This window comes from Dendrobates tinctorius, unplaced genomic scaffold, assembly GCF_039654945.1.
Source record: "Dendrobates tinctorius isolate UK_male_01 unplaced genomic scaffold, ASM3965494v1 ptg000117l, whole genome shotgun sequence".
Classification (NCBI taxonomy): domain Eukaryota; kingdom Metazoa; phylum Chordata; class Amphibia; order Anura; family Dendrobatidae; genus Dendrobates; species Dendrobates tinctorius.
In genome coordinates this window covers 9160520-9187623 of record NW_027361785.1, presented here as the reverse complement: position 1 = coordinate 9187623, position 27104 = coordinate 9160520, and the positions used below count along the sequence as shown (strand labels likewise).

The 27104-nt window shown below is 45.0% G+C and overlaps 1 protein-coding gene across 1 annotated transcript in view; it reads right to left on the bottom strand.

The window, feature by feature from the left end:
- RASA3 (RAS p21 protein activator 3) overlaps positions 1-27104 on the bottom strand; it is a 285794-nt gene that overhangs the window by 76928 nt on the left and 181762 nt on the right. The window contains exons 6-7 of the mRNA XM_073590520.1: positions 23859-23939; positions 14344-14416 (exon numbers count right to left, since the gene is read on the bottom strand). Of these exons, the coding sequence (XP_073446621.1) occupies positions 14344-14416; positions 23859-23939 (154 nt within the window). The remainder of the gene's footprint in view (positions 1-14343; positions 14417-23858; positions 23940-27104) is intronic.

Genomic DNA, 27104 nt, shown 5'->3' with positions numbered 1-27104 from the left:
GATCTTTAAGGGATCCCATGTCCTCAAAGGGGAGCGAGGATTTTTTTGATGCCTTCGCAATGGCAGCGTCTAATTTGGGGGCTCTGTCCCAAGAACTTACTGCCGGATCGTCGAAGGGGTATCTCCTTTTGAGGGCTGGTGGTAGCGACCCTCTTTTGTCCGGTTTTTTCCACTCTCTGTGGATCAGATCCTGTATCTTTTGATTTAACGGAAAGACTCTCCGCTTCCTCTGTTCCAGCCCACCGAACATGACATCCTGCATGGATAAATGGGGCTTAGGCTCCTCTGCCTCCATTGTCCCTCTGACTGCTTTGACCAGCTTGTCTACCCGGTCAAGAGGCAGACAAAATCGCCCCGAGTCCTCTTCTCCTGAGGAGGACGAGGGAGATGAAGCCTGGGAGTCTCTGCTTTTTCTCCACTCTACCGAGGAATCAGACTCCGCCGGGACCTCGCCCCTTAGACTTTGCGGCTGAGACAAGGACTTTAGGGTGTCCCTCATTTCTACCCTGACAATGTCTCTCAAACTCGCCGCTACTGCAGGCGACTCTTCTGCCACCGTCTGCTGAATACAGGGGGGGCACAATCTTTTGAGGCACGCGTCCGGTAATGGGCATGCACAGAGTGCGCATTCCCTATGCTTATTTTTACTTGTAGCTTTTTTTCCCTAGAAAAAGAAAAACACAGAAGGGGGGTCCCGTCACTGAGTGAACTATCACGAAGATCACTTACCAGTGCCACAATCAAGTACCGGAGAACGAGGGGGATTTCTTTCGGTCGATGCTCCTGTCTGCCTGGAGGAGCTCTTACGAGTGGACTGGTCACTTCGTCCCGCATTACTGTCACGGGACCCTTTCTTTTTCTGTTTGACCTGCCGAAGGTCATCCAGGGGCGGCAGTGATGTTTGCCGCTGCTGCCCTTGCTGCTGCTGCTGCTCTCGATCGCTTTCCATTACCACTGCTGCACGTAGTAATGTGGCCAAGGCAAGGAACCCTGCCCGGGTCCCGCCTAAATACCCCTCCTCCGGTCAGCAGTATCCATGCCGCGCCCCTCCCCCCCTTAACGGAGCTCCCTACCCCAGCTGGCGCCCGACCCCGCGCCATCGGTGTTTCCGATGGGCGCCGCCATCTTGGAATCGCCGCGCATGCGCAGTGGCGCGCTGACCCGGAAGCGCCTCCTCCGCCCGCCCCCTGACGTCACCACTACCCCGGAAACGCCGGAAGCCCCGCGGGACGCCCGGGAGCTCCGGAGCAGCGCCCGGTCGCAGCCCCCTGCACAGCGCTGCCAACCTATCTGCGCCGCCGGAGCCGGGAATCCCCGGGGGGGGGGTATACTTACCGGCGGCGGCTTAATTCCGGAGACGGACATCCTCCGGACGCCGCTCCCTGCTGTCCACGCCACCGCCGTGACACCCATCCTGGGCCACCATGGCGCCTTCCAGGAAATCCGAACCAGGCCGAGGTAGGAGACCCCCTCGCTACCGGTGTCGGCTGGCCGGCCTGGGATCCAATTCTTCTGTAGGATCCCGTCCCCTCAGGAACAGGAAACCAACTGATGCGTGGGAGAGGTGCCGCCCTTTTGTATCTGTAGGTTTCCTGTTCCTATAGGGCGGATCCCCTCTCTCGTGGTGCTGTCATGGGAGTCCGAATAAATATCTTTTGTTGCTGATTAACTACTGTCCTGTATCAGGCAACTACAGAAAATTATTACACTACACTTGAGCCATGAGGAGTTGGATTCAGAGATGGAGTGTGGAAAAACAAAGGAGTTTGAGATTTGGCTCATCCATTCCACAATCCATTCTAATAGGACACATGCAATAAGGGTCGTCCAAGGACTGATCCTTTAGAATGGCATGGTCTCTAGAGCTATTATCAGTAATACTATAGTAAATTGAATACTGCTAAAGATAAGAGCCAAGGGGGTCATTATGAACCTTCAACGCTATTACCATTTTGTCGCAAACAGCCCTCTGCTGCCCCCTACTGTCAGGACAATTATGCAAATGACAAACAACTAGTAGAGGAGGCCGCAAGCTGTTTCCACTGAGAGGCCGGTTTTTGGAGAATGAACAATGAGTGTATGGTAGATACTCCTCAGATTGCAAAGTTTGAAATATATGTTTATACCCCCAGTACGGTCACTGCCAGCTCTGCAATAACACTGCCACCATCAATCGTTTATAGGCCGATTGGACGCCTAGTTTCAGGTAGTGTATGGCTTTCAAGGGTGCGGGTCAAAGAACAAAAGGAACAGAACTATTAAATTTTATATTTAATCCAGAACAATAGGCAGTGTTTAAAAAAAATATACAAAATATTTTACCAAAGTGACAAAACAATACAAGGTATACAATTACATAAAATAAAAGGATAAACAAAAGAAAAGAACTAAACCTGATGTCACTGTAATGGCTTCAGAGCTTAGTGGATGGAAGCAATCATATTGAAAAATATCTGGTTAACATGGATCATGCCTATGCGGCAATGTATCTTTCGGCATTGAACAGAGATCATAATTTGCCTCATCTTTTCATCAGCAGCTAAGTTGCACGCACACACCTCCCCTTGATGACTCATAACAGAGCTGGTCATGGGACGTGGCCTCAGTTTCAGAAAATTATGAGATTCCCAACATTCACGTTATCTTCACTCCTGACGATTACAGGCATTTGATAGTGCCGTCATATTTTTTATCGAGATTTTACCTTTTCATATAAAAAACATGGCATGGCTGTTGTCAGCTATCTGGACACTATTAATTTGGGGTTGACTGGCATGTTACACAGTTATAAAAAAATGCATATTCTTCCCTTATTGATCCTTAGGTTGTTGAAAATGTATATCCCATCAATATCGGATTGACACAAACCCCAATATTCAAATCAGATCATCAGCACCAAACCGACTAAAGTAGTTGCAAACATCCAGTTTCCGCTGAAGAGAAGAGTTACCTCTTAAAGGCTTTAGATATTTGCTTCCTTTCCTCTCAAATTTACAAATCTTCCTGACTTCTTCCCACAATAGATATCCTGTTTTAATCAATTAGGTCACAGCAGGCAGTCCTAGCCTCAAAGGGAGTTTTAATTATCGTAGTTTTATCACTTCTTAGCTATATGTAATTTCCTCAATACACCATATGTTAAACATGTGCTTCAATTACCAAATGATGTTTAGATTGTCAGCTCTTTCTCTTGGATATTTTATGGGTTTTAATATTTCTATTGAGATTCTGGTTTTGGCTTTTATCCTAAGTCACGTGACAAGGCTTGTTAAAGGGTCGACATTGACTTTGTGGATTACTACTTTCTATAGGTGGCACTAGAGTTCTAGCTCTCTTCCTCTCTGAAGAGAAAATTTGCATATTTCCCAGAGGAGCATTGCGGCTTAAAAGTCTCCTCATCTCAGCATGCTTAACATGTCACTCTACGCAAGGAGAAAAGTTACACCTTGGATCCTAATGTTTCAATGACAAATACATTTAAAAATGTTTTTCTCATGCCTTTCTTGAAGAGGAAGCCCACAGCGCTAGCATAAAGTAGAGCCCAAGGCAAATGCACATCTATAGAAACCAATGCTAAACAAAACTATGCAGTGACATGACAACTGTCCACTTTCACACAGTTTTCACATTGTGTGTCACCTGAAAATATATTATAAATTCCACTATTTGGAATCCCAGTCCTTCCCATCTGATATTTATGCATAATCCCTTACAACATGGCCAAAGCAGTGTAGGGCCCAAGGCAGTGACAAACTAACATAAAAGACTAAACAATTTTTATGAGATTATAAAATAGCCTGATTGGTGAGAGTTGGATTCTCAATTGTACGGAGTGCATCAAGATCGGACCACCTCGAGTGACCAATCACTGTATCAAAAATCCATTTATCAAAGCCTGACCTGCATAACGTGAGGGACGCTTGGATAACCGGTAGAAGGCCAGTTCACTTCTCTCTGCATTTGATTGTATTTGTGTCTTTCAGATGCAAATACATTCTAAGACATGAGTGCTGACACAGGAGCAGAATAGTGCTCATCAGTTCCCCACCCTGATGTGCAGCGGAGTGAATAGGTCATTACACGTCTGTCCTCACCATGCTGCTGCCATCACTGCTCCACCAAAGAGATCAGGGAAAGTAAGCCTTCTATGGAGCTGAAGGTTATATCGGCTCTTATTGTAGATGGGGGTTTTGGGTACAGTATGGTGTGGACAGTGCGCAAATGGAAATAGCAGCTTAGTTACTCATCGATAACGGTGTTTCTCGGAACCCATGACAGCACCACGGAGAGAGGGGGTCTGCCTATCAAGGACAGGAACCTACAGATAAAAAGGCGGCACCTCTCCTCCGCCCCAGATAGTTACAGAGCATCAGAGGGTCTCCCGGTTAGGCCTGTTTCACACTTCCGTTTTTGACCATCAGTCAAGATCTGCGGTTTTTTGAAAAAAAACAGATCCGCCATTGTTTTTGGCGGATCCGTTTTTTTACCCATTGAGTTGCATTACCGGTGGATCTTGACAGATGGCCATCCGTTGGATCCGTTTCTTTGCGGAGCCGCCAAATTTTTTGCGTCCGCCGACATGCATGGACGGACCCTGCAATGTTTTTTTTGCTGCAGGATCCGCATTTTATAGTGCGCATGCCCAGAGAAAGGAAGTCATCCGGGAATTTAACCCTGAAATCCTTTCTGGCGGACGAAAAAAATTCACTCTCCCCTTCCCGGGCAGCGGTTCCTTTAAAATTCTTCATCGGTGGATCAGTCAAAAAAACAGATCCGGTGGCATCCGTTCACATCAGTTAACAACGGATCCGCTTTCCGCCTTTTTGGCGGATTTTGACACAAAAAACTGAAGTGTGAAACAGGCCTTAGTTAACAAAAGTATATACATAACATTATAATATTGCATATTATGGAGAAGCCCCATGTCTAACAAAAACACTTTACACACATTAACTCGTGCTCACCGCACACGTGAAGGGGGGGAATAAGCGGGTGCTGTCATGGGTTCCGAGAAACACCGTTATCGGTGAGTAACTAAGCTATTCTCTCTCACCCATGACAGCACCACGGAGAGAATTTCAGAGATTGGTAGCTTAGGGAGGGACCACCGCCTGAAGGACCCTTCTCCCGAAGGTCAGGTCAGATGTAGAGGCCAGATCTAAGCGATAGTGCCTAAAAAAGGTAGAAGGTGTTGACCAGGTGGCCGCCTTACAGATCTGCTCTATTGATACCTCTGATCTTTCTGCCCATGAGGTCGCCATTGCCCTTGTAGAGTGAGCTTTTAGACCCTCCGGGATGGTATTCCCACAGGGTGAATACGCCAGGGCAATCGCATCCCTTATCCACCTTGCTAGGGTACTCTTGGATGCCTCGAGTCCCTTCCGAGGTCCCTGGAAACACACAAAGAGAGACCCTTCCTTCCTACATCCCTTGGTGGCCTCTAGGTACTGAACTAGACACCTCTTCACATCCAGGGTGTGAAATTTCTCCTCTCCCCTATTCCTAGGGTTTAGGCAGAAGGAAGGAAGGACCACTTCTTGGGACCTATGGAAGTGTGTCGACACCTTAGGTAGGTATGCTGGATCAGGTTTTAATATGACTCTATCGTCCAGGATTTTAGTGAACGGGGGTATTGCTGACAGAGCCTGAATATCGCTCACTCTGCGAGCGGATGTTAGGGCCACTAAAAGTATAGTTTTTAATGATAGGGTTTTTAGGGGTGCTGATTGGATGGGCTCGAATGGGGGCCCTGTTAGTGCAGACAACACTAGGTTTAGATCCCATGACGGTATTTTCTGGGTGGTTATTGGCCTAGACCTGGCTGCGGCCCTCAAACTGTGCCACCCAAGGGTTGCCTGCCACATCCTGGTTATAAAGGGCACCTAGAGCCGCTATCTGTACCTTCAATGTATTAGTTGCCAGCCCCTGCTCTAACCTTTTTTGTAGGAATTCGAGAATTTTGTCAATTTGGATTCCATCTTGAACCCTTACCCCAGAGCTAGATAGAAATTTCCTCCAAGTTCTACCATAGGCCCTGGTTGTGATCGGTTCCCTACTCTTTTGTAGCGTGAAAACCAGGTTTTCTGCAAACCCTCTCCCCCTCAGCAGTGCCCTTTCAAATTCCATGCTGTTAAATGGAGGTTCACTGCCCGAGGGTGTAACACGGGACCTTGGGACAGAAAGTAGGGGAGATCTGGTAGAACCCAGGGGTCGGTTATTGACAGTATTCTCAGCCAAGAAAACCAAGTTCTTTTTGGCCAAAACGGGGCAATTAGTATCATTCGTGCCCTGTCTTCTCTGACTTTCCTTATGACTGCTGCATTGGCTGCTCCTCATGCTGGTCGCTGTCCTCCATGTCTATAGGACGCTTCCAGCAAGGAGCAGCTCCCACCATCTTCTTTTGAATCTCCCAGGCCCTGACGTCACCTCCTCCTCTCAACCTGCCCCGCTGTGCCCCGGGGAGCGCGCAATGGGCCGACCGCGGGGACCCGGAAGTCTTCATTCTATTTCCGGGGCAGCGCCATATTGGTACACCTCTATCGCGCGCTGCCCCCGCGTGTACCGGCGTCCCTCCAGCCTAATTCTCCTTTTCGGAGCGGCGGCTCGGTCCTCCCCGCCCGCTCATCCTGTACAGCCCCTCGGCTATAGCGGTGGCGGCTTCAGGCACCGACCCCGCCGCGGCAGGGGCCTCCCCGCTGCCAGGACTACGAACGGGACGGCCCTGGCTCCTCTTCAAAGGTAAGCCTGCCGCCTGCTGTAGGATCCACGGGTCACCCGTCAAGGACAGGAACCCAACTGGGGGCGCAGGAGAGGTGCCGCCTTTTTTTTCTTTCTCACCCATGACAGCACCATGGAGAGAGGGGGTCCGCCCATCAAGGACAGGAACCTACAGATAAAAAGGCGGCACCTCTCCTCCACCCCCACTCCTCCTGTCCTTGACGGGTGACCCGTGGAACCAAGCAGCGGCAGCAGCTTACCGATCAGAAGAGGAGTCCAGGGCCGTCCCGTGCGCAGGCTGACAGCGGGGAGGCCCCTGTCGTGGCGGGGTCGGTACCTGAAGCCGCCACCGCTGTAGCCGAGGGGCTGTACAGGGTGAGCAGGCGGGAGAGGACCGAGCTGCCGCTCCGGATAGGAGAATGGGGCTGGGGGACGCCGGTATACTCGTGGGCAGCGCCGTGGTACTAAGGTGTACCAAGATGGCGCTGCCCCGGAAATGAACCAACAACTTCCGGGTCCCTGTGGTCAGCGCATGCGCACTACCCGGGGCTCAGCGGTGCAGGATGGGAGGAGGAGGTGACGTCACAGCCGGGAAGTTCAAAGCAGAGATGCCTGGAGCTGCTCCATGCTGGAAGCGTCCTGTGAGTATGGAGGACAGCGACCAGCACGAGGAGCAGCCAATGCAGCAGCCCAAGCAGCAGCAGCACAGACAACACCACCATCGCCGACAAAAGGAGAAGGATGGACGCGAGGGCCGGTCCAGCAGCCACTCCACGCAGCGCAGCAAGTAGACTGCGAGGAGCAAGTCACCTTCCTTGGATCAACCCGTGAGGGATCTGAATCCGCCTCCTGAACAGATACCTGCAACTGCGCATATGGGGTAAGTGAGCTACGTGAATGTTTCCCATTGTAATACACTTCTTTCCCTTATTAGGGAAAGAAGAAAGAAAAAACAAATTACAGGGAATGCCCCACCTGTAAAAACCCGCTACCAGCTTCCTGGGATAAAAAACTCTGCGACTCCTGCATACAGGAGGTTCTCTGTGAGGAAACCCCGGATTACGCCTCAGATCTAAGAGCAGTAATCCGTTCGGAGTTTCAGAGCGCCCTTTCATCCCTAAGACAAAAAGGGAGGGCGAAAAAGAGGGACACAGTAGTAGGCTCCCAGTCAGAGGCCTCAACGTCAGGGGAAGTTACCTCCCATACTTCAGACACTGGCTCGTCATCCTCGGATGAAGAGACAGAGGGTCGTCATTGTTTCCCCCTGGACGAGCTAGAGATGTTAGTTAAGGCAGTAAAATCTACCATGGGGCAGACCCTCGACCCGATAGATCAGTCCAGGACATAATGTTCGGGGGACTGGGCCAGAAGAGACAGAGTATTTCCATTAAACGAGAACGTACAGAGCCTGATAAAAAAAAAAAGAATGGGAGAGACAAGATAGGAAGAACTCCACGGTTCCCTCTCTTAAAAGGAAATACCCATTTGACCAGGAAGCATCCACGTCCTGGGACAAAGCCCCCAAGCTAGACGTAGCAGTTGCCAAAGCCTCGAAGAAATTTGCACTCCCCTTTGAGGATATGGGTACTCTAAAGGACCCGTTAGATAAAAAAAGCTGACACCTTCCTCAAAGGCACTTGGGAGTCAGCAGGCGGAAACCTTAGGCCCGCTATAGCGGCAACTTGTACCTCCAGAGCCCTCATGGTATGGGTGGACCTGTTAGAGAGACAAATAAGGGAAGGTACGCCCAGGGAGAAGATCCTGGAATCCATTCCAGTCATAAGAGGAGCGGCGGCTTTCTTATTCAACTCATCAGCTGACTCAGGTTGTCTTCCAAAGTGGCAGCCCTGTCAAAAGCAGCCCGTAGAACGCTGTGGCTTAAATGCTGGCCAGGGGACTTACAGACTAAGATGAAGCTATGCGCCATCCCTTGTGAAGGGAAATTCCTATTTGGTGAAACATTGGATGACATCCTCCAAAAGGCAGGGGATAAAAATAAGGGATTCCCAAACGTGGGTCCTACAGGCTTTAAGAGGTCCTTTCGAAACAAAAAGTTTTTTCAGAGGAGACCCCCGAGAGAGCAAAGATGGGACGACAGGAGAAGGGACAGGGGGTTCTTTTTCGGTAACCCGTCCCGACATAAAAAAAAAACCCCAAGTGACTGTTTGCCCAGGGCGGGAGGGAGACTAAGGTTTTTTCTACCAGCCTGGAGAAGAATATCGAACAACCCCTGGTTATTAAATATGATAGGATCAGGGCTAAGGATAGACTTTCTCTCTCTTCCTCCTCAAAAATACGTGGTAACCCCACTAAGATCATCGATAACGGAACAAGAAGCCCTCGAAGAAAAGGTCTTATGTCTATTGAACAAGAGAGTCCTCCAGGAGGTTCCCCCCCAGGAGAGAGGCAGAGGATTCTACTCGCCTCTTTCTAGTAACCAAACCGGACGGTACCTTCCGGACAATAATAAATCTAAAAAGACTGAACGACTACGTCAAAAACGAAAAATTCAAAATGGAGTCGATTAAGTCAACCATCAAAATTCTCTCCCCACATTGCTTCATGATAGTATTAGACCTCAGCGATGCGTATTATCATGTCACCATCCGCAAAGACTCCCGGAAATACCTCAGACTGGCGGTCTCCATAGGAGGCGAAGTAAGAGTTTCAATACAGCGCTCTGCCATTTGGAAATTCTGGAGCCCCGCGAGTTTTTACAAAGTTAGTGGCAGAGATGATGGCGCACCTGAGAGAACAAGATATTCTAATAGTCCCATATCTGGACGACTTTTTAATTGCGAGCAACTCGGCCCAAAGATGCCGGGAACAGAGAGACAGAGTGATAGACACTCTACAAAACCTGGGCTGGCCTCTAAACCTAAAAAAAAAAAAAAAAAAAAATAATCAAGGCTGGAGGCCAAACAAGTTCAGGAGTTCCTAGGCCTGACACTGGACTCAAACACCCAGGAGTGTTACCTCCCAGACCACAAAAAAAGAAAAGATTGTTCAGGTGGTAGCAAGAGCAATGCAGAACCCTTCCATGACATTAAGGAAAGCAATGTCCCTGTTAGGGTCCCTCTCCGCCTGTCTGCCAGCGCTTCAGTGGGCACAGATACATACGAGAGATCTCCAATGGGATGTATTGGCCAACCAGTTGGCATTAGGAGGTCACTTGGTGGGTCACATAACACTAGACTCCAAAACTAATCATTCCCTAGCTTGGTGGAGGAACAGAGACAACCTATCCAAAGGGGTTCCCTCGGTGATAAAAATCACACACGTAATCACCACGGATGCCAGTCCCAAAGGATGGGGAGCACATATGAGCAACAGAGTGGCTCAGGGGGAATGGTGAGCTCAGGATCTAGAAGCCTCCTCGAACCAAAAAGAACTATTAGCAGTACACCATGCCCTAACACACTTCCTGCTGGTACTACGGGGCCATCATGTCCGGATATTTTCGGACAATCGAGTGACGGTGGCCTACATAAACCATCAGGGGGAACCAGGTCCTGAACACTAATGAATACATCCTCCAAAATATTCACGTGAGCCGAGGAAAACCTACTATCCCTCTCTGCACTACACATACGAGGAGAGCAGACTTCCTGAGTCGCACCCAGCTACATCAAGGGGAGTAGGTTCTAAAACAGTCCATTTTTCTACAGATTGTAAAAATGTGGGGAACCCCGGACATGGATCCGTTTGCCGACTACAGAAACAAAAAGTAAAAGCTTTCTGTTCCCTATACCCCAGGGGAAGCCCCCGGGCCCTGGATGCATTTATGCTTCCGTGGACACAGGGCCTAATGTATGCCTTTCCCCCGCCCATTCTCATCCCGGCGGTCATAAGGAAAGTCAGAGAAGACGGGGCAAGAATGATACTAATAGCCCCGTTCTGGCCAAAAAGAACCTGGTTCTCCTGGCTGAGAATACTATCAATAACCGACCCATGGGTTCTACCAGATCTCCCCGACCTTCTGTCACAAGGCCCCGTGCTACACCCTCAAGCAGTGAGCCTCCATTTAACAGCATGGAATTTGAAAGGACACTGCTAAGGGGGAGGGGGTTCTCAGAAAACCTGATCTCCACTCTACAAAAAAGTTGGAAGCCAATAACAACCAGGGCCTATGGGAGAACTTGGAGGAAATTTCTGTCCTGCTCCGGGGCAAGAGTTCAGGATGGAGTTCAGATTGAAAAAATTCTTGAGTTTCTGCAAAAGGGGCAAGAACAGGGGTTGGCGACCAGTACGTTGAAGGTACAGATATCGGCTCTAGGTGCCCTTTATAACCAGGACGTGGCAGGCAACCCTTGGGTAGCACGGTTCATAAGAGCCGCAGCCAGGTCTAGACCAATAATCACCCAGAAATTACCATCATGGGATCTAAACCTAGTGTTTACTCCACTAACAGGGGCCCCATTTGAACCCATCCAGTCGGTACCCCTAAAAATCCCATCATTAAAAACGGTACTTCTAGTAGCCCTAATATCTGCTCGCAGAGTGAGCGATATTCAGGCTTTGTCAGCAATACTCCCGTTCACTAAAATCCTAGATGATAGAGTCATATTGAAACCTGACCCGGCGTACCTACCCAAGGTGGCGACGCATTTTCATAGATCCCAAGAGGTAGTCCTTCCTGCCTTCTGCCCAAACCCTAACAATAGGGGAGAGGAGAGATTCCACACCCTAGACGTTAAGAGGTGCCTAGTTCAGTACTTAGAGGCCACCAAGGAATGTAGGAAGGCAGGGTCTCTCTTTGTGTGTTTCCAGGGACCTCGGAAGGGACTCAAGGCATCCAAGAGTACCCTAGCAAGGTGGATTCGGGATGCGATTGCCCTGGCGTATTCATCCAGTGGGAATACCATCCCAGAGGGTTTAAAAGCTCACTCTACAAGGGCAAAGGCGACCTCATGGGCAGAAAGATCAGAGGTATCAATAGAGCAGATCTGTAAGGCGGCCACCTGTCAACACCTTCTACCTTTTTCAGGCACTATCGCTTAGATCTAGCCTCTACGTCTGACCTGACCTTCGGGAGAAGGGTCCTTCAGGCGGTGGTCCCTCCCTAAGCTACCAATCTCTGAAATTCTCTCCGTGGTGCTGTCATGGGTGAGAGAATAGCTTACTCACCGATAATGGTGTTTCTCGGAACCCATGACAGCACCCGCTTATTCCCCCCCTTCACGTGTGCAGTGAGCACGGTTTAATGTGTGTAGAGTGTTTTTTGTTAGACACGGTGATTCTCCATAATATGCAATATTATAACGTTATGTATATACTTTTGTTGTTAACTAACCGGGAGACCCTCTGATGCTCTGTATCCAACTGGGGGCGGAGGAGAGGTGCCGCCTTTTTATCTGTAGGTTCCTGTCCTTGATGGGCAGACCCCCTCTCTCCGTGGTGCTGGTGTTTCTCGGAACCCATGACAGCACCACGGAGAGAGGGGGTCCGCCCATCAGGGACAGGAACCTACAGATTAGCTTAGTTACTCACCGATAACGGTGTTTCTCGGAATCCATGACATTATCGGTGAGTAACTAAGCTAATCTGTAGGTTCCTGTCCTTGATGGGCGGACCCCCTTTCTCCGTGGTGCTGTCATGGGTGAAAGAGAAAGTGTGTAGGTGGGGTACATTATACACACATGGGAGTGTGTGGTGGGGGAAAGTATGGAGAGGGGGGCAAAAGGAGCAGACAGTATGGAGAACTGGGACCATGAGTTGGACAATATGGAAAAGCGGCAGAGTGGAAGGACACCAAAGCTGGGGACAGTGTGAGGAAAGACAGTGTGGAGGCGTTGGTTTTTAAGAAAGGACAGTGTGGCAGTTAACGTTCATAAGGGAGGACAGAGTGGTGGTTATTTACTATATAATCGGCTTATTCTGTCTGTAACAGAAATCCCGCGGCACTGATTGGTCGCGGCCGGCCGCGACCAATCAGCGCATTCGAATGACGCACGCCTCCGTCGGGAGATCTGCGGCGCGGAGAGAGATTCTAGAATACCCAATGCGTTAGAATCGGGCCACCATCCTAGTACATTTATAAATGGGAACAGTGTGGAGGCACTGTATCATAAGAGACAGTGGGGGGGGGGGGGTGTCATATTTTGTGCAAGATGCACATTGAGGGCAATTATTTATTCAGGGGCACACCAAAAATGATATTTAAATTCATGAGGCAATATAGTGACACTTATTTTTAAGGGCACCATTTCATAACGTGCTGCCAAATATTTTAAGAAATTTCTACAGAGACGTAGTGTGGGAATGAGATCTCACTCATTACGGCATCAGTAATACATGGAGACAAAAGGAATGAGAAGACGCCACCTGTAAGGCACCTGGATGTAAATGTTTAATTGTGCTACTGCCTGCATCTCATGAATACTATTGTTCCTGTATAGTCTGCAGTCTGCTGATGGCTGGTAACAACAACTTCTAGTATCTGTTTACCATTGCTAAGGACATACTGGGAGCTGTAGGTTCATGCAATACAAAATGTATAAGGTGGGGATTGACCTGACATTGCAATTGATCACTGAACTAAGCTTGGTGATGCATTTGTGTACTCATCATGGTTCCGGTGATGCACATATGGATGTACCCATTTTTTTTTTTTTTTTGCAGTCCTTGGGATTGCTTCAGTATGACGGTGTGGCCCTTGGTCCAACAAAATAAATAAAAAAAGACTGTGCATCCCTGGTCAAGGAGAACCTCTCTAATATGACATATTTTTTTTTTTAGCACACATATTCAAATACATTTCCGTTTTTTACAGAATATAAAAACACAATTTTTTTTTTTTTTTTTTTTTAAATATCATGTTAACATAACATAACCTCATCATGCGGTTAAAAGGAGATACAAGGCAATCAAGTTCACCCTATTATCCTGTAGTGTTGATTTACAGGAAAGAAAAATATCCTCTATGGGGAGGGGAGAAAATAAAAGAGTATACAGACAGGACAGCATGGGATCACAGGTGATCCTGTGAGGCAAAACATTTTACTGCCTGCTTTTAAGCTATGTTTTGCTTCAAAAGGAAAAAAAAAAAAAAAAAAAAAAAAAAAAAAAAAAAAAAAAAAAAAAAAATCGGCTGCGATCCCCGGCTGTAATTTCTGTATACTCGCTTTTGCTTCCTCCCCTGCCCAGGAGCTGTGGTATGATCAGACCAGGTCCCTGCACGGTCAACACCGGCCATTACACAGTACATACAGGGGCACATTTATAAGATTATCTCAGCACAGGATTTTTTTTTTTTTCTAAACACATCCATTTGTGGAAATTATTCTTCTTCTAAAATCTTTTGATTAAAATTAACTTTACTTGTGGGAGAATCCCTTTAAAATCACCTAAAAACTAAGAAGAGGTTTAAAATAGGGAAAGAAAAAAAAAAAAAAAAAAAAAAACACAAGTAGATTGGAGGGAGACCTTCAGGGACACTATCGGCCGATCCCCGGGGACAAACATGAAGCAGCTCCAGACGCTTCTGACCACGTCTGCGGAGTTCAGCTTGGCACACTGAATGTTTCACATTTCAAGAGATGACAGTTGGCAGGGCACACGTGTGAGCGTCCAAACATCTGAGCTTATGAGATTTCATCCCATCATGACGCCCACATGAATACCAACCTCAAAATAAAACACTTCATCAAACTGTGGGTTGTTCGTCTTCTTTCTGACTTTAGTTTTCTTTGACTCCGTTCTGTAAAAGGTGAGAAAATCAAAGAAGAACAAAAATTACTATTGATTTTGGCATCTGACAGGTGGCATCAAAACAGTAATAGATTAATAACTGTCAGACAGTCTACAGTAATATCATTAAGGGATGTGTTCTGAAAATGCTGGACGTACTGGCAAGCTGCAGGTATAGTAATGTGCCAGTCAAATTACAGTACCTAAGGACAGCCTTCTAAGAAATAAACTGGATGCTGTCATGTGTAATTCTACTTACAGTGTACAGATGTATCCCATACTGTCAGGCTTTTATAAATCTTTGTCCAGGATATTATCCTTAGGTCGGGTTTGGATGAACATATACGGACGGACATGTGGTGTCCAAGTAAAAATTGGAAACCACACTAACCAATGTAATTCAGATGACAGTATTTTCACAGGGACAGAGCATCTGTATGTGACAAAAAAATGCACCATGCACTATTCTCTTTTGCATCTTGGATTAGCCTCACCTTTACAAGTCAATAGAAAAAAAAAAAAAAAAAAAAAAAAAAAAAAAAAAAAAAATCGGATCTTCTACAGGTCATCTGTTCAGTATCTGATTTTTACGGATAAATGGCCATTATTACCTCAATGCAGGTATTCCACCTTCCTTATCAGCCAAATTTTTCAAACCCGACTTGTCACTTTATGCGAAAATAATTTTAATTCTTACACATATTTCAATGATTCTCAGATAGTTTTTTTCATGACCCATTGTCCATTTTTTTATGCTGAAAAAGCTCCCCTCGGCTTATACTCGAGTCAGTGTCTCACAAGATGGAGGGGGAGTGGCAGCGGCAGAGCAGCGGGTCACAGAAGGCAGGAGCCGGCTGCTGCGGCTAAAGCCTGTGCCCGCTACTAAAGGGAAATTAATATTCACTGCACTGGCAGTGAATATTCATTTCTCTTTAATAGTGGGCACAATAGTCACAGCTGCTGCCAGCTTCCTACAGCGAGTGGGCGATCACATGTGCCCGCTACTTAAGGGAATGAATATTCACTACCCTCCCTGCCCATAGGCCCATGGGCATGGAGGGCAGTGAATATACATTCCCTTAAGTAGCGGTCAAATGTGAAAACCCGGTGACTGCTGCTACTGTGCCCAATACTAAAGAGCAATGAATACTCACTGCCCTCCACGCACATAGTCCTCGAGGGCAGGAAGGTCAGTAGAATGGTTCATTTTTTGTAATGTTTTCCTGATTGGGGCCATGAATACCAGGGTAGGGATGAGGGGGCCAGGCATACCAGGATGGGGACGAGGAGGCCAGGCATACCAGGCTGGGGAGGAGGGGGCCATGCATACCAGACTAGGGATGAGGGGGCCATGCATACCAGGCTAGGGAAGAAGGGCCATGCATACCAGGCTAGGGATGAGGGGGACAAACATGCCAGGATGGGGATGAGGGGATAATGTATACCAGGCTTATATTCGAGTCAATAAGTTTTCCAATTTTTTTGTGGTAAAATTAGGTGCCTTGGCTTGTATTCGGGTCAGCTTATACTCGGGTTTATAAGGTAATTTGTGCTAGAATTTTTCAATACTTTTCTGATATTTTAAAAAAGTAAGTTTTTGAACTTAGAATTTGTATGCCCTTAAAACTAGTTATACAACATAAAATCATTAAAAAGGCACATTTACTGCAGGTCAGCTTTACATTATCCTTTAAATGCCTTTTTGATAGGATGGTAAAATGATTGAAAGCTTAGCAGCAATTTGAAGATGATGTACATCTTAAAATGTTGACACCCGGACTTAAATACAAACATGCAAATAGAATGCAGATGACGATGTTCCGAGGTTTCTTTAGCTGAATTCACACTAGTGCATGCAAAATGGTTTTTGACACCCAGAAAAAAAAAGTGATGTATCCATTTTTAAGGGTCGTATGCAATCCTTATGTCCATTGTGTCCATCCAAGTGGCATCAGTATTTTACGTGAAGAAATTGGTAAATTAAGGACAGTTTGCTCTCTTTATAATTGTAACGTATCTGTGAAAAGTGCATGTCTTACAGATAGTAACTTATATGATCCATTTTTTATGATCCCATTAAAACAGATGAAAGTAGTGCACACAGCAATTTTTAAAGTACAAACTATTGGTCTATGTGGACAACCACATTGGCTTGCATTGGTGAGTGTGGGGGTCTGTTTGTCAGATACTGTATGTATACGGACATTTAAATCATTCGTCTGAATGAGCCCTTACAGTGACTTCAAGAAAACCAAGGCATGACACAATGTATATCCAACACGACAACTCCAAGGAAAATACTGCTCTAGGCGTGGATGGAATTCTCGTGGAAGCCCCAATGGAGAAGTTAGAAGATAGCAGAAAGTGATATGAAAACCTTATTGCTTTGCGCTATTGTAAGGTACAAAATTAAAAAAATTAATGGAAAACCGTGGGCAATACAAACACTGAGCAGATGTGTTAAAATGATCTAAAAGAAAAAGGGTCTTTGTTGCTCCTAGGAGCCATGCACAGTACAACTTTCATTTTTAATGAGAACTATATGAAATAAAACCTATGATGTGTGACTGGTTGCCATGAGGAACACAAATTCCTTAGTTTTTAGAAAGCCTACATAAATTGGACCCATTGTGTCCGGTGGAGGCTTGAGGGTGTACGGCACACAGATTCTCACTTTAGTCTTCTTTGAGTCATCACGCCCAGCACTAGGCATAACACTGTACACTAGACTTCATCAAAGCCATTTAACAGAAAAACTGGCCTTGTTGTGCATAAAACTAATCCTAGCACAGCTTTAATTTATTAAAATGACCATTTATCACATATATAGTTAGGGATAGGACATGTGTTAAAACATAAATACAAGGCAAGAGAAATTTAACATGGCTTGGGAAATTAGACAAAATTAAAAAAAAAAAAATATATTATATTATTATATATATATATATATATATATATATATATATATATATATATATATATATATATATATATACATACACATACACACACACACACACATACAGTTGTGGCCAAAAGTATTGACACCCCTGCAATTCTGTCAGATAATACTCAGTTTCTTCCTGAAAATGATTGCAAACACAAATTCTTTGGTATTATTATCTTCATTTAATTTGTCTTAAATGAAAAACCACAAGAGAGAATGAAGCAAAAAGCAAAACATTGATCATTTCACACAAAACTCCAAAAATGGGCCAGACAAAAGTATTGGCACCCTCAGCCTAATGCTTGGTTGCACAACCTTTAGCCAAAATAACTGTGACCAACCGCTTCCGGTAACCATCAATGAGTTTCTTACAATGCTCTGCTGGAATTTTAGACCATTCTTCTTTGGCAAACTGCTCCAGGTCCCTGATATTTGAAGGGTGCCTTCTCCAAACTGCCATTTTTAGATCTCCCCACAGGTGTTCTATGGGATTCAGGTCTGGACTCATTGATGGCCACCTTAGAAGTCTCGAGTGCTTTCTCTCAAACCATTTTCTAGTGCTTTTTGAAGTGTGTTTTGGGTCATTGTCCTGCTGGAAGACCCATGACCTCTGAGGGAGACCCAGCTTTCTCACACTGGGCCCTACATTATGCTGCAAAATTTGTTGGTAGTCTTCAGACTTCATAATGCCATGCACATGGTCAAGCAGTCCAGTGCCAGAGGCAGCAAAGCAACCCCAAAACATCAGGGAACCTCCGCCATGTTTGACTGTAGGGACTGTGTTCTTTTCTTCGAATGCCTTTTTTTTTCTCCTGTAAACTCTATGTTGATGCCTTTGTCCAAAAAGCTCTACTTTTGTCTCATCTGACCAGAGAACATTCTTCCAAAATGTTTTAGGCATTTTCAGGTAAGTTTTGGCAAACTCCAGCCAGGCTTTTTTATGACTCTGGGTAAGAAGTGGGGTCTTCCTGGGTCTCCTACCATACAGTCCCTTTTCATTCAGACGCCGACGGATAGTACGGGTTGACACTGTTGTACCCTCGGACTTGCAGGGCAGCTTGAACTTGTTTGGATGTTAGTCGAGGTTCTTTATCCAACATCCGCACAATCTTGTGTTGAAATCTCTTGTCAATTTTTCTTTTCCATCCACATCTAGGGAGGTTAGCCACAGTCCCATGGGCTTTAAACTTCTTGATGACACTGCGCACGGTAGACACAGGAACATTCAGGTCTTTGGAGATGGACTTGTAGCCTTGAGATTGCTCATGCTTCCTCACAATTTGGTTTCTCAAGTCCTCAGACAGTTCTTTGGTCTTCTTTCTTTTCTCCATGCTCAATGTGGTACACACAAGGACACAGGACAGAGGTTGAGTCAACTTTAATCCATGTCAACTGGCTGCAAGTGTGATTTAGTTATTGCCAACACCTGTTAGGTGCCACAGGTAAGTTACAGGTGCTGTCAATTACACAAATTAGAAAAGCATCACATGATTTTTCGAACAGTGTCAATACTTTTGTCCACCCTCTTTTTTATGTTTGGTGTGGAATTATATCCAATTTGGCTTTAGGACAATTCTTTTTGTGTTTTTTCAATTAAGACAAATTAAATGAAGATCATAATCCCAAAGAATTTGTGTTTGCAATCATTTTCAGGAAGAAACTGAGTATTATCTGACAGAATTGCAGGGGTGTCAATACTTTTGGCCACAACTGTACGTTCGAATGAGGTTTTACAAAACTTTGATATTGTTGACGTGTCTTTAGGATATGATCAATAACCTAAACTTTCTTTTATCGTTTAGGAGGCAATTTTTATGGTGGCTGTGTCCAGTGCTGCTGTCTAGACCCATTTAATAGGAGTTCTCTCGCAAGTAATCCAAGATGGCCTCTATCACCTATTTCAGGCTGCAACCAGTCCTAGGCATGCAAGAGGACAGGCCACAGGTTGAAGAAATGTTGACTGAGATATAAGTCTCTGCGTGAGCCTGACAGGAACTATATAGTAACTCAATCTGACACATTTTACAACGGGGACACTTCGAGAACAAGAAAAAGTCTTTTCAGCTCTGCGAGTCTCCATGCACTGATGTAAACCATCAGCATGACAGTTAACAACAGAGCAAGAAGACTGTGTGAGCAGAGCAGAGCAGGCCTTTTTGTTCTGTGCCCCATTGTAAACTTGAGTGAGTGTGATGGTTACGTGTGACTGGACACACCACCTCCAGCCGGGCGAATTTGTCTGACACATGTGACCCTAGATACACTGCCTCCAGTAGGGCGAAGTTAAATATAACGTGCAGCCGGATACACCGCCTCCAGCAGGCGAATTTCAGAATTACACGTGTATCTGAATACACCGCCTCCAGCAGGGCGAATTTAAATAATAGAGGGGAACACCAGGGAAACCGATACAATGGAGGGCCCTGCGATAGGGAACGGGGACGTGGAGACCTCCTGCACTCCCCTGAGTCAGTGTCTCTACACACCTGACAGTCCCTATGCAGGTTAAGCACCTGGCGCCGAGCAGGATACCTAAAAACCCTAGCTCGCCCTGCACCTAGCCCTTTCTAGTGAAATGGATGGTGCAGAAACTAATCCCACCACTGCACTGAAACACACAAAAGGAAAGGTACAAACAGGGATAACACCACTTAGGCTTTGCTCTGTCGCTCTTGCTCCAAGCAACAGAGTACGACACCAAAGTTTAGCTTCACCCCTGAAGCTCGACACCTGAATTCAGCTTCCACCTGAAGCTATAACACCAGAGCTCCCCTGAGCTGCCAGGAACTCCTCTCTGTAGTTCCTTCCTCCACCAGACTTGGTTGGAAATGAGCAAGATCACCAACAGTGATTGCAACACCTGACACTTTTATAGGTCAGAGCCAGAGCAATCACACCTGCTTTATAATCACGTGGACTAAACTAAAGTAAACAGAGTGCAATGACCCTAATGGCCACCGGGGACAAAACTAGAACTGAAACCACCACAGTGCAGTGACCCTAATGGCCACCGGGGCAAAACTAGAACTGAAACCACCACAGTGCAATGACCCTAATGGCCACCGGGGGCAAAACTTTAAGCATACAGCTTAAGGGAAAAAAAGGTTACTTGTGCATTTATCTGTCATAATCAATCCTGGATCATGACAGTGAGAAGATAAATTATCCTAGCTCAGATTCTCAGGAACTATATAGTAACTCAGAAAGATATCTTGAACAGCGTTTTTTCAGGCTAATTGATATTTGCCCTCCTAGGACAGATTGCAAACTAGGTAATGCAGACCATTTTGAATTACTTTTCGGAGAACCCCTATTAGTGCATAGGACTGTGCTGCAATACCAGACACAGCTATTACAAAATATATGAGAATCAATTAGCTGACCTAAGTTATGCAAAACCCAATCAACAAGTACTTGATTTAAAGAGGTCATTTTCTTATGATATACTCCTTTTTAACTTGTCTTGAAAAACAAAAGTATTACTATTACCAATTTCGCTAGTTTTGACCAATGACATCTCAGAGACCTATTCTCTTCTGATAGAGCTGACATCAGACAGATCTACTGTAAGCTAGGGGAGACAACAAGCTAAAGACCCATGCACAATTGCCTCAATAGTCAAGACAGACAGATCTGTATGGAACAATTACTCTTAATATATGGAATAAGTAAGCCAGTCCTCTAAAGCATATAAGTAAGCGATATAGCACACTGAGCAGATTTTACACCATTATTAAATTATAGATCAAGTAGAACACTACATCTGTACTACAGTACATGCAGATTTTTCCTTGAGGTAATCTATGACAGTTTTGGAGAAGTAAAGCAGAAGGTGTTGTAGGAAATATTTTTTGCAATTTATCCTCAGGTTACAACACAAATAGAGATTGTCAGTCTTTTAGTACAGTGGGCAAAAGAAGTATTAATACACTGCATATTTTGAAAGTTTTTCCACCTACAAAGAATGGAGAGCTCTGTAATTTTATCGTCGGTACACTTAAACTGTGAGAGACGGAATGTAAAAATGAAATCCAGAAAAACACATTGTATGATATTTAAAAACTTAAATTGCAACTAAATTGCATGAAATAAGTATCTGATCACCTTGCAGCCAGAAAATTTCTGGATCTCAGAGACCTGTTAGTTTTTCTTTAAGAAGCCTTTATACTCTGTACTCATCACCTGTATTAAATTACACCTGTTGTTGCGACCAAGATAAAACATTTTGGTATCAACTCCAATAGCCATGTTAGGAGGAAAAAGAAGGAGTACAACAACTCCAAGAACACCATCCCAACTGTGAAGCATGGTGGGGAAACATCATACTATGAGGATGCTTTTCTGCAAAGGGTACAGGAAGACTGCACCGTATTGAAAGGAGTATGGATGGGGTCATGTACCGTGACAATTCTGGCCAAGAACCTCCTTGCCTCAGTAAGAGCATTGAAGATGGGTCGTGGCTGGATCTTCCAACATGACAATGACCTGAAATACATAGCCAGGGCAACTAAGGAGTGGCTCCATAAGAAGCATTTCAAGGTCCTGGAGGGGCCTAGCCAGTCTCCAGACCTGAACTGAATAGAAAATCTTTGGAGGGAGCTGAAAAGCAATGTAGTCCAGAGACATACCCAAAACCTGAAGTGTGTATGGAGCAGTGGGTCAAAATCGCTGCTGCAGTGTGTGCAAACTTGGTCAAGAACTACAGGAATCGTCTGACCTCTGTAACTGCAAACAAAGGTTTCTGTACCAAATATTAAGTTTTGTTTTTCTATTGTATCAAATACTTATTTCATGCAACAAAATTGAAATTAAATATGTAAAAATCATAATTTGATTTTCTGGATTTTTCTTTTCAAGATTCTGTCTTTCACAGTTGTATCAAATGCCATATTTTTCAGATTATAAAATGCACTTCTTTCCTCCAGGCAGGAGCCAGGTGCTGCAGCTAACCCCTGTGTCCCCTATTAAAGAGAATGCATATTCACTGCTCCCCACGCCCATGGGAGTGAAAAGCAGTGAATATTCATTTTCATTAGTAGTAGCACTTATGATCGCCAAGCCACTGCAGGAAGCAGACGGCTGCGGCTAACAGTGTGCCTGCTATTAAAGATGACTCTTCACTGCTCCACATGCCCATAGTCCTGGGCGAAGGGAGCAGAGAACATTCTGGCATCTGTCCTCGGCTTGTAAGCAGAACATGATGTCACTGCCATGCGCTGCTTACAAGCATAAATCAGCTGCTAGTATTATGTTTATGTAGCACCATTAATTCTATGGTGCTGTACATGAGAGGGGGTTACAGCAAAATACAAATATCACTTACAGTAAACAAAACTAACAATGACAGACTGGTACAGGGGGAAGAGGACCCTGCCCTTGCGGGCTTACATTTTACAGGATTATGGGGAAGGAGACAGTAGGTCGGGGGTTGCAGTAGCTGCGATGATGTTGAGGTGGCCGTGTGGTCATTACAGGGTGAAAGCTTTTTTGAAGAGATGGGTTTTCAGGTTCCATTTGAAGGATCCAAATGTGGTGGAGAACCGGATGTGTTGGGGCACAGAATTCAAGAGGATGGGGGATATTCGGGAGAAGTCTTGGAGGCGATTGGGTGAGGAGCGAATAAGTGTGGAGGAGAGAAGGAGGTCTTGGGAGGACCGGAGATTACGTGAGGGAAGATATTGAGAGATTAGTTTGGAAATATACAGAGGAGAAAGGTTATGGATGGCTTTGTAGGTCAGTGTTAGTAGTTTAAACGAGATACGCTGGGAAATTGGGAGCCAGTGAAGGGATTTGCAAAGAGGGGAAGCAGGAGTGTAGCGAGGAGATTAGTTGGGCAGCAGAGTTAAGGATGGACTGCAGGGGTGCGAGAGTGTTAGAAGGTAGGCCACAGAGGAGGATGTTGAAGTAGTTGAGGAGGGAGATGATTAGGGCATGCACACAGGACGCTGCAAGGAAATGCAGGAAAACTAAGTAGAATGGTTTATGTTTTTTCTTCATGTTTTTCTGATGGGAGCCATGTATACCTGGATGGGGTTGGGTGCCATGCATACCAGATCGGGATGGGGGGGCCATGTATGCCAGGATGGTGATGAGAGGGCTATGCATACCAGGATGGGGATGAGGGGGCCAAGTATACCTGGATTGGAGACATATGTATACCAGGATGGGGCGATAGTAGAACAGAATTGGGGGACATTACCCCTGTAGCTGTGTCAGCAGCAGTTTCACCCTCCCATAACAGAGTCATGACCACATTTTTTGCTTTTTTTTTTTTTTTAAATTTTTCCTCTCTAAAACCTAAGTGCGTCTTATGGTCTTTATTTTCCCCTCTGTACCTTCTCACATATAAAAATCTCTTAGGTTGAAAGCACTGACTATGTATTTAATTCAAGCTTATACATTTTAGCCTGCAATTACTATTGTCTTTAGTACATTACACATTTATTTTCCCAAATTTTAAGTGGTTACACCACAATACAGAACAGAAATCGCTCATAGCACTTACCTTGTTGGCCCCAGCAAAGTTACAGTTGCATAAGGATCACACTGTCCATTTACAATAGGGAGGCCACGGCATTCTAAAACGCTAAGAAAAAAAGAGAAATAGATATCTAAATCATATCGCAATATTAAAAGCAGAATACGAAATAAAAAAAATCAAAGGATAAAGCAAACACGTGCATCTCACAAAATTAGAATATCATCAGAAAGTTAATTTATTTCAGTTCTTCAAAACAAAAAGTGAAACTCCTCTATTATATAGAGTCATTACAGACAGTGATGTATTTCAAATGTTTGTTGATGTTGATTATTATGGCTTTCAGCCAATGAAAACCCAAAAGTCATTAGCTCAGTAAATTAGAATACGGTACTTTATTACATGAGCTTGAAAAAATTTTAAAATCCAAAATGATGGCCTACTGAAATGTAAGTTCAGTAAATACACTCAATACTTGGTCGGGGCTCCTTTGGTATCAATTACTGCATCAATGCGGCGTTGCATGGAGGCGACCAGCCTCTGGCACCACTGAGGTGTTGTGGAAGTCCAGGTTGCTTTGATAGCAGCCTTCAGCCCATCTGCATTGTTAGGTCTGGTGTCGCTCATCTTCCTCTTGACAATACCCCATAAATTCTCTATGGGGTTAAGGTTAGATGAGTTTGCTCGCCAATCAAGCACAGTGATACTGTTGTTTATAAACCAGGAATTGATACTTTTGGCAGTGTGGACAGGTGCCAAGTCCTACTGGAGAATGAAATTTCCCTCTCCAAAAAGCTTGTCAGCAGAGGGAAGCATGAAGTGCTCTAAAATTTCCTGGTAGATGGCTGCGCTGACTTTGGTCTTGATAAAGTACAGTGGACCTACACCAGCAGAAGACATGGCTCCCGAAACCATAATTAATTGTGGATACTTCACACTAGACCTTGGAAATCAAGGTCCCAGAGTCTGGAGGAAGAGTGGAGAGGCACACAATCCAAGCTGCTTAAGGTCTAGTGTGAAAATTTCACAATCAGTAGTGGTTTGGGGAGCCATGTCATCTGCTGGTATAGGTACACTGTCTTATCAAGACCAAAGTCAGCGCAGTCTACCAGGAGAAATTTTTGAGCACCTAATGCGTCCCTCTGCCGAGAAGCTTATTGGAGATGGAAATTTCATTCTCCAGCAGGAATTTGCACCTGTCCACACTACTGCCAAAAGTTGAAGAACTGAAATAAATTAACTTTTTGTGAGATGCACCAGTAGATCTTTAAAAGGGAAGCAATCATCAGGATTTCATACCCCCAAACCAATTACATGTAAGTAAAGGTTCTGTAATGCTGAATAAATCCTTTCCATGCTTGTAGAAATCCTTTTAGATGTTTTAGAGACCATCAATAAAATCTTATGCTAACGATTCACAATTGCAGCAGGGTGGGACAATGCACTTGCTTCTCTCCTTATTTCTCACCAGCTGCCTGCCGCCTGTCTCTGACAGGTTCTTCTTCAGTTGTCCTGCTCTCTCTAGCGAGGTCTTACTGAAGCGCACTGGATGGCAAAACAAGTGCTAGTAATATCCCAAAAGTAATAGGAATGAAAAAATAACTTAACCATGCCAAAAAAGTTGAAAAGAAAAAAGTCTTGAGTGAGGAAAAGAAATGGTCAATTCTTGCTTTACTAGCAGAGGGATACAGGGAGCATCATGTTATATCCATCCTTAAAATTTCTAAGACAGCAGCCCATTACAACAAGATCAACAGCAGACATTGGAGACAACAAAGCTACAGATCGGCAGAGGGCAAAAACCTCTCTCCACTGGGCAGTGGGATGACCGTCATTTTATTTGAATGTCACTCAGCAGTCACAGGATGACATCAAGTGACCTACAAAAGGAATGGCAAATGGCAGCTGGGGTGAAGTGCATAACAAGATCAGTTCGTAACAGGCTCCTAGAGGCAGGGCTCAAGTCATGTAAAGCTAGAAAAAAGCCCATCAATCAGAAGCAAAAGGAAAGCCAGGCTGAAGTTTGCCAAAGGCCATAAGGATTGGACCATAGAGGTCTGGAGTTAGGTAACCTTCTCTGATGAGTCTAATTTTCAGCTCTGCCCATCTGGTCGTCTAATGAAGGGTTTCCCCCAACTCCAGTCCTCAAGGCCCACCAACAGATCATGTTTTCAGGATTTCCTTTGTATTGCACAGGTGATGCAATTATCACCTGAGCAATATTAAGGAAATCCTGAAAACATGATCTGTTGGTGGGCCTTGAGGACTGGAGTTGGGGAACCCCGGTCTAATGGTTAGACAGAGACCTGGAGAGGCATACAAGCCACAGTGTCTTGCACCCACTTTGAAATTTGGGGGATGATCGGTGATGATCTGGGGATGCTTCAGCAGGACTGGAATAGGGCAGGTTAATCTTTGCGAAAGACGTATAAATCAAGCCACATACAAGGTTATCCTGGAAAAAAAACAGTTGATTCCTTCTGCTCAGGCAATGTTCCCCAACTCTGAGGACTGTTTTTTCCAGGAGGACAATGCGCCGTGCCACACAGCTAGGTCAACCAATGTGTGGATAAAGGACCACCACATCAAATCCCTGTCATGGCCAGTCCAATCTCAAGACCTGAACCCCACTGAAAACCTCTGGAATGTAATCAAGAGAAAGATGGATAGTCACAAGCTAGAGAAGAATTGCTTAAATTTTTGTACTAGCAGTGGCATAAGGTCACCCAAAAGCAGTGTGAAAGACTGGTGGAAAGCATGCCAAGATGCATGAAAGCTGTGATTAAGAATCATGGCTATTCCACAAAATATTGATTTCTGAAATCTTCCTGAGTTAAACATTAGTATTGTTGTTTCTAAATTATTATGAACTTGTTTTCTTAGCATTATTTGATGTCTGCAAGCTCTGCATCGTTTTTGTTATTTTGACCATTTCTCATTTTCTGAAAATACAAAATTTAGTGCTTGGAAATTCGAAGACATGTCAGTAGTTTATACAATAAAAGAGCAACTTGCATTTTACTCAAAAATATATGGTACCTATAAAGAAAAAAATCAGTCAAACTGAAAATTTTACAGTGGTCTCTTAATTTTTGCCAGAGCTGTATAGGACAAGATAAATAACACCGCTTATAAAACAATAAAAAATGAGCACTATGCAAACCAGGAGCAAAGCATGGACAGATAGGTCACATGGCCTACCCTTGAGGAGGAGGTCTGACAAAACATACAAATTCGATCAAAGAATGGCTCTGTATAGATGTGTTGCTTCAG